The 19,235-nt window shown below is 40.2% G+C and overlaps 1 protein-coding gene across 1 annotated transcript in view; it reads right to left on the bottom strand.

Moving 5' to 3' along the window:
- The window catches only part of zdhhc17 (zDHHC palmitoyltransferase 17), a 33,668-nt gene extending 17,056 nt beyond the window's left edge, over window positions 1-16,612 (bottom strand). Inside the window, exons 1-7 of the mRNA XM_085387551.1 lie at window positions 16,538-16,612; window positions 4,637-4,740; window positions 3,966-4,088; window positions 2,647-2,724; window positions 1,507-1,651; window positions 1,142-1,206; window positions 100-262 (exon numbers count right to left, since the gene is read on the bottom strand). Coding sequence (XP_085243677.1) covers window positions 100-262; window positions 1,142-1,206; window positions 1,507-1,651; window positions 2,647-2,724; window positions 3,966-4,088; window positions 4,637-4,740; window positions 16,538-16,600 — 741 coding nt within the window. The 5' untranslated portion in view covers window positions 16,601-16,612. The remainder of the gene's footprint in view (window positions 1-99; window positions 263-1,141; window positions 1,207-1,506; window positions 1,652-2,646; window positions 2,725-3,965; window positions 4,089-4,636; window positions 4,741-16,537) is intronic.
- Between the last annotated feature and the right edge of the window lie 2,623 nt (window positions 16,613-19,235).

The raw sequence follows: 19,235 nt of genomic DNA, 5'->3' as shown, positions 1-19,235 counted from the left end.
GTGTGCGCACTGAAAGAAGATCCAGAAGAGGCTGCCATCCTGGCTAACAGCCTGGCATGCTTACAGGGAGACGCTGGTTCACAGAGAACCGTGGCTTACCTTGATGTTCTGTGCATCGACGTTAGCGTTGGCGTCCAGCAGCAGGCTGATGACGGTGGTGTTGCCGGCCAGCACGGCCCAGTGCAGCGCCGTGTTCTTGTGATATTTGTCACCCAGGTTGACAGACACGTTGAAGGTGAGTAGCAGCCTGGTGGGATCCACACTGTCACACAGAGGAGGAGATCCAGGCAAGATGAGTCAAACTAAAGTAAAGGGCATCTTACAAACAGGCTCTTCATAAAAAAATGGTTTTATTTACACACTTCCTAATCGTGAAAGCTTCGCGCTGTTACATTGCGACCATTTCCTTCTATATGAACCACGAAGTTAAAATGCAAAATCCCAGAAAAACAGCTGATTAGGGAATATTCATATGAAGCTGAGTAGCAACATGAAGAACCCGCCTGTGTGTGACCAGTGTGTATATAATTATTAAATACTATAACTAACTCTAAGTTCTACTATAGAATTAACATATCTTGTCAGTGGTAAATTACAGCGGTAAGGGAAAGTATGCAATCCCAATGGAATTTCCTGTTTTTTTCCTCAATTGATTGGTTGTAAAACGGGACCTGATCTTAATATAAGCCACAAGTACACAAGAAAACACAGAAACAATTAGAATCTTCTGTGGTTTTACTGAACTTTATTGCATTGCTGGTGGAAAGTCTTGGATTTAATAACTCTGCAGACCTCCTTCAGCAGCAATAACAGCACACTAGCATCTCTGGGAGCGAATTCTAAGGACGTCTGATGTCAACAGCTCTCCGAGATGACTCTCTTCCTAATGGGGCCCTCTCCAAAAGACACATTTTCTCAGTCTGGATTCATTCTGTGGTGGATTTAGTTTGATGTTTAGGGCCATTGTCCTGCTACAGAGCTTCCCTGACATCATCTTGTAAAAGACCTCAATAAATTTGGGAATACAAACCAGTGAAGTGTTGCCAGTTAAAATAAACTGTTTGGACATAATTGTGGATTAAATAACGATGGGACAAATTTAAAGATGCAAAGTAAAAACAGACATTTAAAACAAACACACCTGTGTGTCCTGTAAGCCGCCCACATTAGTGGAGTCATGCCATTCTGATCCATCATGTCCACATCCTGTTACAGAGGGAAGACAAATGACCACATCTGAAGAAGCTGAAAAAGCCATGGAGAGGCAAAAGAGAGGCAATAAGGCTCCCCCTGATGGAGAGAACTGGCATTATTAAAATACAGACTACTCTCAGAGTGGCTTTAAAACAAACAAACAAACAAACAAACAACCAGAAAGCAAACCAGCGGAGGGATATATGTTACTGTATCTCACACTGGCAGCAACAAGACTTTTAAACATATGCCAGAAAAATCCACATAAGCACATTCGCTCTTGTGAAAATACTGAGCTGCAGCGTTCTCTACCTGTCCTTTGGCAATGAGGTAGGCCACGATGGAAGTGTGGCCGAACTGGGCGGCCAAATGGACGCAGCTGCAGCCCTCGCCATCGATCAAAGACGGGTCAGCACCATATTTCATGAGCTGCACCACCATAGATAGATGGCCTTGTCTAGAAAAGATAAACACACAATAAAGGGATCATTTAAAAGACGCACAAACTGATCTTGAAGTTTTACTCCACAGCTAGAGAAAGTAACAAATAAAAACAGCTGTTAGCATGCACAAGATAAAACGATGTGTCTTTTAGAGGCCCCGGCTTCCTTACTTGCTTTGAGTTGGTGACCAAGGTAAACATCTACAGTCTCAAATGGCCCTCACATGATTGATGAAGCCTTGAGGCTGACTGCCTGGCTCTTCTTATCATTTTATTTCTATGGTGGCTGCATGCTTTTACTGCATACAGTATATTGGATCTTAAAACTGGCTTTTTATGACCAACACTGTCTACGATATAAACGTCCCAGAAAGGGCAATAAAGATTTGAGAAACTACAGGTGAAAAAGACAGAAATTCACAGCTTCAGTTTAACTTTATTGCCTGAGAGAGTTAAAGTGTGTATCGGTTTCCCTGCACAAAAGCGTGACTGTTATTTGCTTATTATTCTGAGGTCATCCAGATTGAGGAGGCTGGGGGCTTTTTAAGGTTACTGGGCGCTGGAGAGGAGGCTATGGGGGTGGTTTGGGGGTCAAAGCAGAGGGTGACACACGACTCCTTGGTGTCAGTGTATCAGTGACGGTGCAGATGCCTGTCGTTAAATGTATCAATAATTCATGAGGAGACAGCTTCAGCCCCCTGTCTACATGCGAAAAGGAGGTGTGGATGTCATGTGAGCTCTTCCCTGTTATTAGTGGTCATTACAAAGGAAATCGATATTTAACTGTCAAACACTAAGGTTTAAAAAGAAAAAAGAATAAACAATAGATTTGGCTCAAGTTCACAAATGTTTGTTCGAGTGAAGCTCTAGCATTGTTGAACGTAACACAGAGAAGCTAAAATGTGTCTGTCAGATTTAGTCACTTTCTAATTAAAACATAATGACGAAACATAAAAACACTGATCTGTGGACGATTTCAGGCCACTGAGTAGCATATATCAGCGTGTCACCTGGTAGCCCAGTGCAGAGGTGTGGAGTTGAGGTCTCCTCCCAGTTGGTCAACTATAGCTCCCTTTGATATGTAGTACCTGCACACACAAACACAATCACCAGGTGAAGCATTACACTTTGTATACCTGTGATATGGACCTCCTATTAATAGGTGTGGCTGTATAAGAAATATAAATCCCCTCTTCAGTCTTTTATGGTTGCTCAACACAGTTCTTTCACTATTTTTATTTACAACCTGGCACTCGAAATGCTCGACCAACTTGGCAAGATTTGGCATCTTGACAATCTCTCCATTATTAAGAATCAAGTTGAAACATGTTTTTGTGAGGTTTTAAACTGAACGTAAACTTTTAAATTGTGTCACTTAAACGAAAAGATTGAAAAAGAAACAATTTTCATAAGAAACAAGATAATTTATAAGGCTGTTCAACCACATTTTAAAGCTTCAAAAAATAAAATCAGATTTTAATATCAGATTTATATTCATTTAGGAAAAGGTCATTCTTTAAATATTTAAGTCTATAAGCTACATAGCCTGCTAGATATGCAGGTATTTCACATTGTTGTAAGCAGAAATGCTGCATTTAATCTGATTACACTGTAAGTTTGTCAGTGTAGTATAATCAAAAAGATTTTTCTTAGTTGAAAGTTTGGTTACTGGTGTAACCTGGGTTCTCTGAAAACCAGGTGAGCCAAGTTTGAAAGAGACCTGCTGTTCACAACCACAAACACAGCCACCGAGTCAAGAGCAGTTACATTAAACCCAACATCTGTGCCTCATCTGTCCATGGAAGTGCACCAGTACAATTCCCTGTCATTTTAATGCCAGTTTACCTAAAAAGGAAGACTCATAAAGCAGCTGACAAATAAGCGTAGAAGTATATTACAGAGGTCAATGGCAATGTGATGGGATATACTGTGAAAGGCTGCCTCCATACCTGAAACTAATTATAGTTGTAGTTTATAATCCTGTAAATGGCACCGCAGGTAATGAATATCCACATATTTTACTGCATCAACATAAACTATTAAAAAGGAAGTGGAAGTCAATAAAATGAAAAGCAAGATGAAAACGTAAATGAACGAATGGAGATCAACACAAATAGAAACAATGCCATTGTTTGACTCACTGGGTGCGAAGTATTACAGTTTTACAAAAATATTGAAATGTGTAAGACTAACTTGGTTTTGGTTTCTTCAATTCAGTTCTTTATATGAAACCAGAAGATGTCTTGTACATTTTGTTGAGTTGACCAAAGAGCTACACTGTAATCTCTGACTACCTGACAACCTCAACACATGATCTGAATTAACTCACTTGACCAAGTCTATCCTGTTGTTGATGGCGGCCCAGTGAAGGAGCGTTACGTTTTCTTTGTCTGGCTGCCGAACATCGAAACCTGCCTCCACCAACTCCCTGCAGCGCTCGAAGATGCCGTACCTAAGGCAGAGGGGGGAGGATTAAAGTATGTACAAATGCCAGATATACAAATGCACAAACATAAACAAACACAGCGTGAAATACATAAAACTAAGAGATGCTGAGAAAATCTGCACACAAAACTGGAAAATAAAAAAAAGCAAACACCCAAACAAGACACCCACACTGTGGCATAAAATGGCAAGTGAATAATCTCAACCTCAAATCAAAATAACATAAATCTAGTATCCAGTGTTACAGCCACTCAGAGATATATATATCTTTTTTTCCATCAGGAACATATTTTCAAGCTTCGTCTCTTCCCAACAATAAGTCATCTCATGTCCTGACCTTGCAAATGACTTTCTTTACATACAGTGAATCAGAAAACCACAGATGAAAACATGGTGGGCTTCAGATTTAAAACCTGCGGTATGTTGACAACACAAAAACACAGAAACAAACACGCAAAGATGCGGGCTCCTATTAGACCAGCTGGTAACTAGACAACAATGTCACCTTCATAAGTCACACTGGTGTGATAACAGTAACACACACAATCCACTTACTGTGTGGCTTTGACAATGTCCCAGGTGCTGTAGTCATCCACGTGGTTTTTACGGCTGACATTCTCACTGTAGCCGTGATTGTAATGACTCTGGGGTTTGATTTCCTACAAGTAAACAGGGAGGACAAAAGACAGTTAAGTTCCTGCCTATGTTTGAGGTGACATCACAGGATTTTTGTACTAAAATTGTAAATTTCCAATTAATAAAAAAAAGCAAGTCCAGGGATCAGAGCTCACATCACGATACTGACAATTTTATAGCAAAAAGCTGAAGAGTTTAGAATCTCTGGGAGTAAAACAATGCTATTAAGCAAGGCTGCAGAATAACATGTGACTCTTCTTATCATGCTAAAAAGGAGCTAAAGACCGTAAGCACCGTCAATACAGTAGCAATAAAAGAATCTGACAAAAATCAATGACTACAGACAGATCGTCTTGAACTTGTTTGCTCAAACTGGTAAATGGACTGATTCTTACATAGTGCTTTTCTAATCTCCGGAGTACTCAAAGCGCTCATACCACCCATCACCTACTCACACAAGCACTGTCTTCTATGCTTTTAAGTTTTACTAACTACCATTCAGACATATTCATACTTCGATGGATGCACTGGACAGCAACTTGAGGTTAATACTTTGCCCAAGGATATTTGGCATGCAGACTAGGGGGAGCCAGGGATCGAACCACCAACCCTCCGAACAGTAGACGACCTGCTCTCCAGAGCCACAGCCACCCGTTTCTCAATCTCGCGGGGCTGAGCGCCATTTGTCCCTCTAAGAAGTTGGACTTGGACAGCATGGAGTCGAGTAACTAGGTAGCATGATGGTATTTGTAAAGGCGAAAAAGACTTGTAAATATCAGAAATCAGAGGGCAGAGCAGGCCAGACTTCTTTGAGCCAATAGGACGGCAACAGTAACTCAAAAAAAAACCACTTGTTAAACCAAGGAATGGAGAAGTGCATCTCTGAATGAACAACAGGATGAACCTTGAAGCAGATGAAGACACATCAGGTGCTACTCCTAAGATCAGTAAACTGAGACTACATTCGGAGAACAACATTTGGAGAGCAGGAGCAGAATTAGCTGTAAAGAGTATGAAAGCATGGATCCATTTTGCCTCATGTTATTGTTTGTGCACAGACTTGTTTGACGAAAGTTGACAACAAACTGTGTCAAATTCATAACTGTCAAAAGATGAGAGGACACAGGCCATCAAGTGTACTGCAACCCTGACAATATTATCTAGAATTACTACCAGACTTGCCTTTTTTGGAAATGAAATGACATCACTTCACTGTATTTTCTTTGGACATTTGTTTGAAATGTGGTCATAACGACCAAAAAGGTGATCTGCCAGTCACACCAAACTTCTGTTCATGTTTGAGTCCAAGTAAGTCCAGATATTGCCACCAACAACGTAAAGGCAAAAAAAGAAGAAGAAAATATCCCCACTGGGTTGGAATACTGGGAAAACGTTCAAGATACCACACCACACATAAACAGTTGTTTACTGATTCTTAGATGCAGTTTTGGTTTGGCTTGGTTCAAGCTGCAAAAACATAAACAGATGGTCATTATCCGACAACAGCAGGGTCAACAAGGGCACAAGTGACAAAATACATATAGAACAAAACTTGCAGTGGAGTAAAAACTTGGACGGGGAATTAGATGACTATAACCAAATGCTATGAAGTAAGCATGTAAGATCAGCGAGGACAACAACTGTTCTGTAGACATTTGCAACAGAACTACATGATAAAGACGTCAGTCAAGATTCATTTCATAAATTTGTTTCAACAAGAGATGAAAACAGATGACTTAAGGAGAAAATGTGTCTGCATGGGCCTTCATTTGAACACATTTTCTAAACTTACTTGCACCCTCAGCACTGACACTGAGGAGCTGCAGCAATGTCACTGATTGCATGCACCGTGACCAATGCAGCAAGCATATCTGGCCCATAAAGGCCAAAAAGGCTTTGAAAAGACCACTGTGACAGAAACAAGTTTAGGACGCAGTGCACTGCAGGGGACAGGCTCCTGGAAATGCAGACACACAGTGTAGTGCTCCAGAACACTTCAGCTTTTATATAAATAGCTAATCACAGTATTCAATTATAAAAAGAGAATAAAAGCAGCAGGAGACCAGCTTGTTGTGTCCTGCAGCTGCTGAGGATCTCTTCTGTCACATGGATGTGGTGGCTGTGCTACTCACATTCAATTAGCCTCCATGGTAACGCCTCAGAAACCACAATTAGCCTCGATCACCCGGAAATGAGAGCTGCATCTGGTAAACACAGAGGCTTCCACTCTGCCTTTAGCCAGTGAGACTCGTAACTTTGAGAGTGGGCACTGAGCCCAATGTTAAACTGGGGTAAGCTGCTTCTTCTTCATTGCTTTTAAGACCTTTTAAAATGAAAAAGGACATAAACACAAGGCAGAGAGAGAAACAAATTATGTATGAAATTTAGAGTCTAAACTGCGATCATGTCTCAGGAAGAGATACCAACCTTACAGTATTCCAGCAACATTACCACCTTAAAATCCCATGGTTTGACTTTTACACAGCCTTTCATGTCTTTTTGGCTGTGCTGCTGCTGCCACGCACTTAAGATTGAGAAATAATGAGGCATCCTCTGGGGAGGTGGCTGAGGATACGACAGACCTGTGTAGAGCTGCTAGGTAGCTTGAGGTGAGATCTCAGTGGCCACAGGGACTACAAGCTCATGATTATGTTCAGTGTTTAGCTTTAACTTCCCTACAGAGTCACAGGGATCTATCTGTGGAACCCGTGTGTCTCCCACCTTCGGGAAAAGGAGAAAAGTGCACAGGAAAAAGCAATACAGACAGGTTTGTTTAACAAGAATATAAGAACTTCACTAGTTTATAACAATTTAAAAAAGAATACACAGCTCAGTGAGATGCTTCTTTTCCCATAGAGCCATCTGTACAAACAGTAGCATGCTGAGCTACAAGACAAAAATCACAATTTACTTTATTTTGATTAGCCCACAGAGTTAGATGCATCAGAGCTGAGTAAATCTGCCAGTGACAGCTGTGACTGCAGCCTGCCAGCGGTCGCCCTAAACACTACTGAGCAGCGACGTATAATTAATACAAAAAATATGTACAAAGTGTCCACACGTGATCGTCTTTTGAACAGCATTCTCTGAATCTTTTTGTTGAACTGCATGAGCAATAAACATATTTTCCTGTGTTAGCACTCAGTGCTATCTATTTATTTATATCTTCCAGACATTTATGAAACATATGGTGGGATAGTCTTATAAAACCAATCAACCAGAGCACTTGGTTGAGTGATCACTGTGTCCATCCTTTAAAGCCCAAAGAGCTCAGATGACTGTTTGACAAAGTAGAGTTGATGGTAATGGCATTTTTATGAAGCGCACTACAACACATGACCTCAACATGGCATCTTCACATCTGTTTAATAAAATAAGAAGCACTTGTGTTTAGGGTTGCCACGATTAGTCGACTAGACACGATTACGTCGACTATCAAAATCGTCGTCGACGAATTTAATAGTCGACGCGTCGTTTGAAGCTTTGAGATCCCAAAAGACGCAGGAATAAGTAGTAGGGTTTAAGAGTGTAATAACGGACTGAAACAGAAGATGGCAGCACTGCATGTACAAGGATGCCAGCTGCCGTTAAACCCCGAAGAAGAAGAAACTGTGTCCCAGAATTCATAGCGCAGCCCTGCTCAGTTTCCAACAATGGCGGCAGCTAGTTAGTTGTAATATTACTCTTATTATTCTTTCTGGGTCACAAAATAAACATTTAACATATTTTCAGGCAAGAATGTAGCTGTGTAAACCTCAAATATCTGCTCAGTTTATCAAGACACCGCATATTTTCAAAAGCGCTCCGACGTTTTCGGAGACGTCTGTTACCCACTAGCTCGATAGCTAGCCGGGGTTCAAGGCTCACTAGAGCCGGTGAGAACACCAGACTCCCGGCAAATCGTTTTCAAACCCACCGCCGTCTTTCGCTACTCAGGTTAAACATGATACATAAGTCACTTAGAGCAGCGGTCTCCAACCTTTTTTGCACCACGGACCGGTTTATGCCCGACAATATTTTCACGGACCGGCCTTTAAGGTGTCGCGGATAAATACAACAAAATAAAACTAGTACCGGTACCGAAAAAAAGAAGATTTATTCATAACACACGTGAAAAGACCAGAGTTAACGATAAAAACGATAACAAAATGACGCTGAATACCGATAAAGACCCTGAAAACCATACATTTCACACCTGAGCCTCAACTCTCGCGGCCCGGTACCAAACGACTCACGGACCGGTACCGGTCCGAGGCCCAGGGGTTGGGGACCACTGACTTAGATAACTTAAAAATGTTATTGTTTGGCTTTTTTTGAGATGCTCGAGAATTTACTCCGGTGTCCTGTTATATTTTAGATGGCAAGAGTTTATTAAACTTCACCGAAACAATCTGCAAATGTCATTAAAATTCAATAAACTATCATCTTGTCTTTATTTTTAGTTAGCACAGACCTTAAACACTTAAAGCTGTAAGCTAATGATAGTTATATAAGAGCAGATGCTGCTGGTGCAATAAGCTGTACGTTTTACAGCTTATTGTAAAACGTACAGCTTATTGCTGGATGATGATCTGATTAGTCGACTAATCGCAAAAATAATCGGTGACTAGTCGACTATCAAAATAATCGTTTGTGGCAGCCCTACTTGTGTTTTTTGATGGTATTAAAAACTTTACCATCAAAATTTCTAAATACCCTGGTATACCATAGTAGTATCCAAGCCTACTTATGGCTTTCAGAAAATAAAGCATAAATGCAACCATCCAACCTCTTTGCTTTTTATCTAGTTCATGGTAGCAGGGGCGCCTGGAGTCTAGCCCAGCTGTCACAGGGTGAGAGGTGGGGTACACACTGGATAGGTCAACAGTCCATCACAGGGCTAACACAAAGAGGCAGATCATCATTCTCACTCACATTTGTAATCAGCAATTAACCAAACACATGTGCCTCTGGACTGTGGCAGGAAACTAGGACGAGTAAATGTAAACTCCAAACACTCGGAACCTTCTTCTTCTAGCCCTGTTACAGTAAATGGTATTATTTACTTTGTCTGGCTTAACATACAGCAATATGGCATTGTCTGCTTTTCGAACCAGGCCTCAAAAACCAGTATTAGCAATATTAACATCAGCCATACGTATCAAGTGCAAAAAACGTAGCACTAAAAACAAATACAACTAAGTCTAGGGTTTCGGAAAGGAAATCATGTTGCTTTCTTTAGATTGAGGCAGTTCTCTATGGTTCCTAAATCTCAGGCACTGCAAATCATCAGAGAGACCACCATTCAAACAGTGATGAGGGAAGGAAAAACAAGCTACAACCTATAACTTTGTTTTACATGGTAAATCAGGTTGAGGGAGAGGATAGAAGACGAGGGTGGAGCAGAGATATGAAGGTGACTACTTGCTGCTTTTTTCTTTCTATTTTAGGAGCATCAAAGCTGCCAAAATTCATTTGTACTTTCACTGCCAAGGTTTAGTCATTTGACAAATCCACATAACCCCATGTGTTCCTCAGTTTAGTCCAACTGCCAAGGGGAGGAAATAAAAAAGTGGGAGTAAAGAGCTGCTGAAAATTATTTAAATATGATCATGACTGCACTGAACTTTTTTTTTTTCTGTTTGGCTGACAAACAGAAGCCGGATACTAAATGTGAAACTCAAAGCCTGAATATTCAGTTGTGTGCAATTCTGTTAAGGAATCTGCTTTCCTGTTAGCGGAGGGAAGCGGGAAGAGCGGGCTCATCTATAGACTCACAGACACCAGATGTTACATCACTTTCTCCAGCACCATCTCTTTCTTTGTGAGTAACCTTTGACCCCTCGCATGTCTCTGTGGCCACCCCCACCATCTCTGTCTCTCCTGGCATCAGAAAAAAAAAAAGCCGAGGATGACATTTGTGACTCTAGTGATAATTGCAGCCTGTGCCTCTTTAAGCTTCCTCATTGTGTACCTGCTGACTTGTGATGAATACAACAGTTAGGTAGGAGGAAGGCGGGATAACATTACCAGTTAAACAGCATCTACTTCACTAATGCCATTGATTTAAGGTTGAAACCTTATCCTTTGAGGGCGGACACTTGGCTTCTGTTAGTGGAGCTGGTTGGTAGGACATATGGCAACAGTTCTACAGGGGGTGGTGGTGATCATGTGCCTTGGACAGTATCACTATTAAAAATAAGCAGGTATTATGACAGTAGAATCAACAAAATCAGTTGACATAACTGTAGTAATACTTCAATAAAGGGAATCAAATCAAAGTATGAGGCCAGCAATTTGATTTTAATCTGAAGTGCATTAGGCAAAAATTGTATCGCATCTGCAACGCCTAGTTTGCCAAGACCGGAGTTCTGTCTGGCTATAGCCATAGATCACAATTGGGTTTCGTCTGCAATTAGAGCTATTTCAAGGAGTTAATTTAATATTCAAGACACAGTTTGAATGCATGGATCAGGAAGCGGGGCAGAGGAGAAACACCATTTTTATGAGAGAAATAATAAGAAGGCTCCAAGCATTTTCCAAGTTACCACTGCAAGTAGCTGAGCATGTCATCAACCTTTATGAGTGCTTTATGGACAAAACAACACTAATTTGAATTTCCAAATAAGATAACCCTTTATTGTTTACATTCCTCAAGAGAGGAAATTTCCAAGTGGCAGGCTGAGCTGGTTCAAAGCAAAATAAAAGCAAAATAGAGGACTTTCTAAGTATACAACTAAACTTGATGCTTGATTTCAGGTGTCTCACACATTTAGACTTGCTCGGCTCTTCATGATCTACAGAATGACTCAGATTGTGCTAAAGAGAGGAGCAAATTCAAGCCAAGCCTACTTATGTATACAGGAAAAACACAGTTTATGATGAGTTACTACTGGTGACATGTAGATGTGAAGCCAAAGGTCATTTTGTGACAGCTCCTGAGCAATGATGCAGCAGGAAACAACACAGAATTCATGGCACACAGAATTGAGAAAGACCACGTTTAGACAAAGAGAGACCCAGCTGTGTTCTTGCCTTTATTATTGAATGGAAAACTTTATCAGCTTTAATATATAAAAGTAATGAGCACATTTTTACCTATCGCAATCTCTTCTATTGGTTGGTTTGAACTTTAGCTGGCCTTCTCTTCCTGCATATAATAAAAGTGCTAGCTTACTTGCAGTGAGCACAGAATGATTATTCACTAAGTTAGTCTGAAAGTGGCAACTCCACACAAACACGCAGGAAGGACTGTGTTAGGGGAGAAAATAAGACGAGGGTTCTCCTCATTTCATTTCCATTAATGAGGAGAGTCTTTAATTTTTTAAATCTTATCTTTACCAAGTATAATCTGCAATAATAGTAACAGCAAGCTCATTATGGCATTGTACAGCTCACTGTTACACCATCACAGAGAGGAAGCATTCAATCTATCACACAAGAAAGGAAAAGAGGAGAAAAGCAGTACTCTGTTTATGTATTTAAATGGAGGAACCAGTGGGTGTGGATGCACATAATCCTGACAACACAGAAAGACCACCTGCTTTGTGTGAGAAAACCACTTGCCCTTCACCTTTTCAAGGGATGTTTTTGTCTATTATCACTTAAATGTCTATAAATGCAGTCTCCAGACTGCAAATTATGAGTTGGAGGCTCATACTTGAGTCAGTTTAGTGAGTTTTAAAATAAACTCTCCAGTCCATACAGCTTTCATACACAATGAATGCATCTGATAGGGTCTGACAGAACAGTGAAAGAACACTGAGATATTAAACATCCAGATGAGTTTCAGTACTGTCAAATATACTTATGCTTTGCTTTGCTTCCAATTAAATTCAAAATAATCTTTATTTATCTTATACTGGTCCTTTGTGCCACCACTCAAACCAAGCCAATTTAATTTCTCTTCCCCACCTGTGTGCCTGAGAGCGGTATATTAAAGATATCTGGACTTGATGGCAACATACAGATCCAGCGTTAACAAGCTGTCTGAAATGCAACATTTAGAGCACGGAAAGCATCCATGATTGGCCACTGTGACATCACCTATCAGTTCTGGGCTCAGCATTAATGTTGTTGGTTTTTTTTAAGCCAAAAGTAACCATACTTGGACAAAAAGATGGAATGTTGACTTATGAGGAAATGCTAGCTTGCTTAGCAAGCTGTATCCATAAAGTGTAATGCACGGCTAATTACTGTTAATTATCAGACAAGTAAAACATGAGAATTTCACACACAGAAACACAGGGGTGAAGTCCAGCTCAGTGACTCACCCAAATTCAAGCAGAGATAAAGCCTAGCAGAAAGTGATAGAGCTACCTGTGTCTGGGCAGCTGTCAGTCCAAACAGCTCAAAGAGGGGAACTATCCTTAAGGCAAAAGCATTTTTGCAACAAGCAGTAAACATGCTTTTTACTGCTCTAAAGTTGGGTATTTTAAATGACTTCCTTTTGGAGACAGTAGAAGAACTTAAACACTTAAAGCTGTAAGCTAATGATAGTTATATAAGAGCAGATGCTGCTGGTGCAATAAGCTGTACGTTTTACGTTCAGTGGACGATGATCTGATTAGTCGACTAATCGCAAAAATAATCGGTGACTAGTCGACTATCAAAATAATCGTTTGTGGCAGCCCTAGTAGATTTTGAGCAGTTTTTAGGGTTGTTGTCTTGGTGAAATATCCAACCCCGGCACAATTTCAACTTCGTCACTGATTCTTGAACATTGTTTTCAAGAATCTGCTGGTATTGACTGGAATCCATGTGACCATCAACTTTAACAAGATTCCCAGTACCTGCACTGGACACAGAGCCCCACAGCATGATGGACTGCCACCAAATTTTACTGTGGGTAGCAAGTGTTTCTCTTGGAATGCTGTGTTATGTTTCCACAATGCACACCGCCTCTTCTTATGTCCAAATAACTCAATTTTAGTTTCATCAGTCCACACAGCACCTTATTCCAAAATGAAAGTGGCTAGTCCAAATGTGCTCTAGCATACTTCAAACGACTGTGTTTGTGGCATGTGCGCAGTAAAGGCTTCTTCTGCATTACTCTCCCACACAGCATCTCCTTGTGCAAATTGCGCTGAATAGTTGAACTTTTTTTTCAGGTCATTTGAGAGTTGTTTTGAGACTCCCATGTTGCCACTCTTCAGAGAAGATTCAAAGAGGAGGAAAACTTGCAATTGGTTACCTTAAATACTCTTTGACTGATCATGATTGGATTCACCTGTGTATGTAGGTCAAGGGTCAATGAGTTTACTAAACAAATGTTGTGTTCCAATAATTAGTGCTAAAAGCATTCAAATCAATAAAATGGAAGGGGTGCCCAAATTTTTGCACCTGCCTAATTTTGTTTAAGTAACAATTGCACACTTTCTGTAAATCCTATAAACTTCATTTCACTTCTCAAATATCATTGTGTTTGTCTGCTATATGATATATTTAACTGAAATTGCTGATCCAAACAACCAATGATTTCTGAAGAAAAATCATGGAAATTATCAGGGGTGCCCAAACTTTTGCATACTACTGTATGATAGGGCCCTTATAGGTCAATCTCTACTATTGAAACAGGCAGGACAGCTGAGAAAGACAGCAACCGCAGTTGCTGGGGACAATGTGATGGGACTAGTACACCAGAAAACTGTCTCTGCCCCAGTTTGGGATTATGTTCCAATGATAAAGATGAACTAGACCACTGTTGAACTCTTCAAGCTCCAAAAGCAGTTTATTAACCACATGGTTTTATTAAACTGCAAGTCTGCCATCATTCCTGCTCTTACTACTGAAAGTGGTATTATAGTTCACTGCTGGGTGTACGGCAAAATAGTCTTTAATATTGTAAAGAACCTAGGATCAGTCAAAAGACAGCAGAACACTGACTCCTTCATGCAAACCCATTCAAAAGTGGCCACTTGCCTGTTCATGCAATATTACTATTTGAGCTCTAACTGGCCCAATATCTGAAGAAGATTCGTAAATTCAGAGCTTGAATTTTACTATTTGGATCACCAGCCCAAGTACATCAACTCATCCTGCCAGCATCTTGGAGACATTTAAGATATGAAGTCTTTTCACTGCCAGCTTTGACAGTTACTGAGCATGGTTGAGGGTAAACAAGCCTGCTTGACCTGCTGGCCAGCAAAAAAAGGAAAAAAGAACTGTTGAGAGTGAAAAGCAAGCCATCCGTCACTGAAGCATTACCAGACTGCATTACATTCAAACAAAACTCTCCCTGATGATTAGATTACCTGCCAAGCACAGATGGCAACTAATGACAGGCTGTGTTCAATAGCTAACCTAACAAAATATACCACTACCCTGAGGTATGAAATGTTAAATTGTTATATAGCACTCCTTAAACGTGACTTTCTACAATGCTAAATAATGGTAAGCTGGTCACCTTGGCCTTGAATAGATTTGCAACTTAAAGATCTAGGTAAATGGACAAACTTTCTACAAATATGCTGCATTCAGGCTAGCTAATTAGTTAACACTTTAATACTTCTTCAGTTAGACAAGTATGTCACAAATTATCCTCTATTATTAACAAAAATAATAATAATTAGTTCATCTTGATATATTACAAAAATCCATAGGCGGATGAAGTATTCAGATTCTTTAAGTAAAAGGACAAATTTAATAGTTCTGTGCTTGTAAATGTAAGCATTAACCAAAAAAACAGCTTACAAAGAGCAACAATTACTCAATGCAGACTATATATATCTTTTTAATAATTTTAAGTGTTTTTAATTGCTTTCTGCATTAGCTGACTGTTCAGTTCAAAAACTGACATTCGACTACAACTTTTGAACATGACAGCTGGAACCAGCAAATGTTTGGAACCAGCTGTTTGACTAGTCAAATAATTGTTTTGGCTCTGGATACAATAGCTCCTAAAAACTAATCAATGCACAACTTATGTGACACAATAAACACTGACCAACAGGGCAACACCAGTGTTTGCCTCACATATTAGGACATCTCTAGTTAATAAAACAACAACAAGTCTTAATATGTTCTGTGTAAAGAAAACTCATCCATTAGAAAAGCTGTCAGATAAATGTAGTGAAGTGAAACGTGCCATTTCCCTCTGAATTGTTGTGGAATATTAACAGAAAGGAAACACTGGAACACCTCACATCTCTACTGAGGTACAGTATTTACGGTAATATAGGGAGTTACAACCAGCCCAGTAATAACTTACCATGTCTAATGATATTAGGTGACAGAAAGCATTGTGACCCGGGTGGTCGGCTCCTACACAAACACCATTACTGACAACTGTTACCTCTGTGTTAGCTAACTGGTTGTATGCACAGAGTGCAGTTTTTAAATCTCCATTTTTAGCTGTTCACACTTTATTAATATTAATATTATTATTATAACAACCGACAGTACACAACAGCTTCATACCCACCTATACTACATATACATCACAGCAGCTAGCGTGAGTCCTGTCAGTTTAGCTACAAAGCTAACGTCGTACAAGATTAATCAGTAACCTTACTTCTTCCCACATGAACTGAAACGGAGACTACAGGCTTGTTTACTCGCTGTACGATCACTTCCAGGGAAAACACAACCTGGCTTGTTACCAATGACACGAACATCTGCCCAGCGTTAAAGGCTATGCAGCAGCGAGAGGGGGCTAGCGCTAGCACCTTTAGCATCGTTAGCTGGCTGCCACCCCCCCACCGGTGGTTTTGCAGGGGGCATCGGGTTTTCCAAAAAAAGAAAGAAAGGGGAAAACACAGAGCCACCGGCACGTAGGGCGAGGTGACGCCTTTACTTTGCGTTCATGTGTTCGTCCGAAGGCGTGAACCCAAGTGACCATACCTCAGGATGGAGAATAGGGACGCAGCCAGCTTCTTTCTCATATTCCTCCATAGCGTCGGCCATCTTGGTGGTGATGCTCGCTGAGCATTGTGGGAAACAGGAGGCAGTGCAGGGGGGAACAGTCGAGGAGGAGGGGAGGAAGAGAAGAGAGGATCTGTCAGAAACACTGGTGATGTACAGGTCACAGCACATAATAGAAAGGATGTCTAAAGTTGTACAGCAAAAATATATTTACTGTGATTTATTATGTTTCCTATAAAATTATTCGGGGGTTTTTGTGTTAGTACCCCGTTCTGGGGGTGGGAAGTGTAAGGATGATGGTTTGTTTTCCATCCATCCATCCTCTCATCTTTTTCAGGGTTGCTGGAAAAACCAGCAGCAGTACCTGCAGCAGAGTAGCACGTGATTGACTGCCACATTGATTTTGTATGTTTTAGTTACTATTTTTTCTGAGATAGGTTTACAATGTAAAATATATATTTGTATAGTAGGATAAAAATTTATTAAATTGGATTTTTTTTTTGTGGGCTACTACAATTATACAAGCAGCCAGTAAAATGTCTAATGTACTGGTCTGGTGGCCCAACAGGGGGAAGGATGTTAAACAGTGGTGACACTGCAGTCCTTTTACTTTTATGTGGTTTCTTTTTACATAACAGTAACATTTGAACTTACTGTTAACTGTTGTCATCTGTACCCATCAACTGGCACAGGTCTTTGTGATCCCCAGGTTTCTGTAATGCTTGCAAATGACGGAGACATTTCCGTAGCATGTGGGACATCTGGTTGCCCTTCATTCTGATCAGCAGTGGAGCAGTGCATGGAGGAACATGATGAGCACTCCCAGAGTGACCTCTACAAAATGACCTCCAGCAAGTCACTGGTGTGAATGTCTCTGAACAAACCATCAGGAACAGACTTCGTGAGGGTGGCCTGAGGCCCAGTGACCTTTAGTGGGCTGTGTGCTCACCAGGCAGTCAGACTGGTGTTTGCTATAGGATACTGGCAGTCCAACGCTGGCGCCCAGTGCGCTCTGTTTTCAAAGTGTCACTTTCATTTTTTTGAGCAGTGTATATTGAAGTGAAAGTTAGCTTTTCAAATTTGAAAACAGGTTTTAGGATATACAGTCTTTATTTTTGGCATTTGTAATTACACACTAGTGTAAATAAGCCATCCTCCGGAAAGGTGAGTTCAAATACAAGGAACTCCCTGGGGGTTTCCTTCTAGGGCAAAATCTGATTTTGCAGACTCAGCTAATTAAATAGAAAACTCTTTCTAGTTCCACTTATTTGATTTGCAGTTTGATTAATTCAGTTTTTGCCATTACAATATTACCAACAATGTAACATCTTATTAGTTTTGAATCAGATCTAAAATCTGAGCAACTGTATGAGTTAAGTATATATATCCACCCAGCTGGTATACTCACAGTATCTCATGAGCATTGTAGTTTTCAGCATTTTTATAACATAACAGTCGTATAAAGAGAGAGAGATAGTTATTTATTAATTTCATTTTTTAATGAATCCTTTGCTTATCCTGGTAAAAATGTCACCGAGATTAAAAATCTAATTTCCAAGAGAGATCTGGCATCATGCCAGCAAAGGTGATTTATTAAGAATACATAATTCTTAATAAATCGAGATAAAAAAATTTCCGGGTTGTAAATGGTCCAGTACTATTTGGTTTAGGGGAAAATCCATGATGACAAAACTGATTGATGGTCGAATTTTTATGTGAAACCATCGATGACACTACCGTTATACCGCTTTGCGCCTGTAGATGTTACCTGTCACGTGCACCTTTACCGAACCCAAAACTCCAACCACCACTAGATGTCACCGCACACCCAGGCATGGATACTTGCGGCTCCTCAATTGCAGCAGCTGCAATAATCATTGTAGTTATTACTGGGGGCAGAAAAATGATCAGCTACATTAAAAATAAGGTCGACCAAAAACACACAGGGGTGCTCATGGTAGTTGTGACTCACGAAAACCCGGCAGAGGTAAAGTTTGAATTGATCACAATTAATTAATGTGCACGTCTCCTTAACAAATTTAATCTCAGCAAAAAAGCATGACTATATAATAATAACCTGATGAGTTATATATACGAATTCCAATAAGTAGTGTTACCAGAGGCACCTGTAACTGTCAGCTGTTTGAAAGTGCACCAAAGCGATTACACGTTTGACACGTTTGCAAGGGGAAATCAGACGTTACCCGAGCAGAGGGGAATTTTCGAGCTGACGGGTCAAGTTATCCAGTAACAACCCGTACACGGGATATTAGCTGTTGGCTCTTCAAAATAAAGTCCCAAAGAGAGCCAGGGCAAACGTAAAACGATCAACTCTTGATGAAAATAAACTATAACTGTTTTATAAAAAAAATTATATTTTATTCACATATAAAACATTATAGGAGAAGGTGATTTAGAAAGAAAAACTGGACAAATACGATAAAGACAAGACATAAACTTTTATTTGCCATGTGAAAGTTAAAAAATTGAAGCAAAGCCCACACTGAAGTAGATTTCATGAATTAAATCAAACAGATAGGAGACCCCAAACTGTCTTATTTGGATAATTTTGACTGAAATACGTAATACATAAATACATAACGCGGACGTCTTAAAAATTTTAAATACCTTTTAGTTTGAAATCAGCGTCCGGAAGTCGTGCATTTTCCGGTTACAT

This window comes from Rhamphochromis longiceps, linkage group LG17 (assembly GCF_057381845.1).
Source record: "Rhamphochromis longiceps isolate RC_006_pf linkage group LG17, R_longiceps_female_GT1.1, whole genome shotgun sequence".
Taxonomy (NCBI): Eukaryota; Metazoa; Chordata; class Actinopteri; order Cichliformes; family Cichlidae; genus Rhamphochromis; species Rhamphochromis longiceps.
The sequence above is the reverse complement of the archived record's forward strand: the minus strand, read 5'-3'. Positions and strand labels throughout refer to the sequence as shown.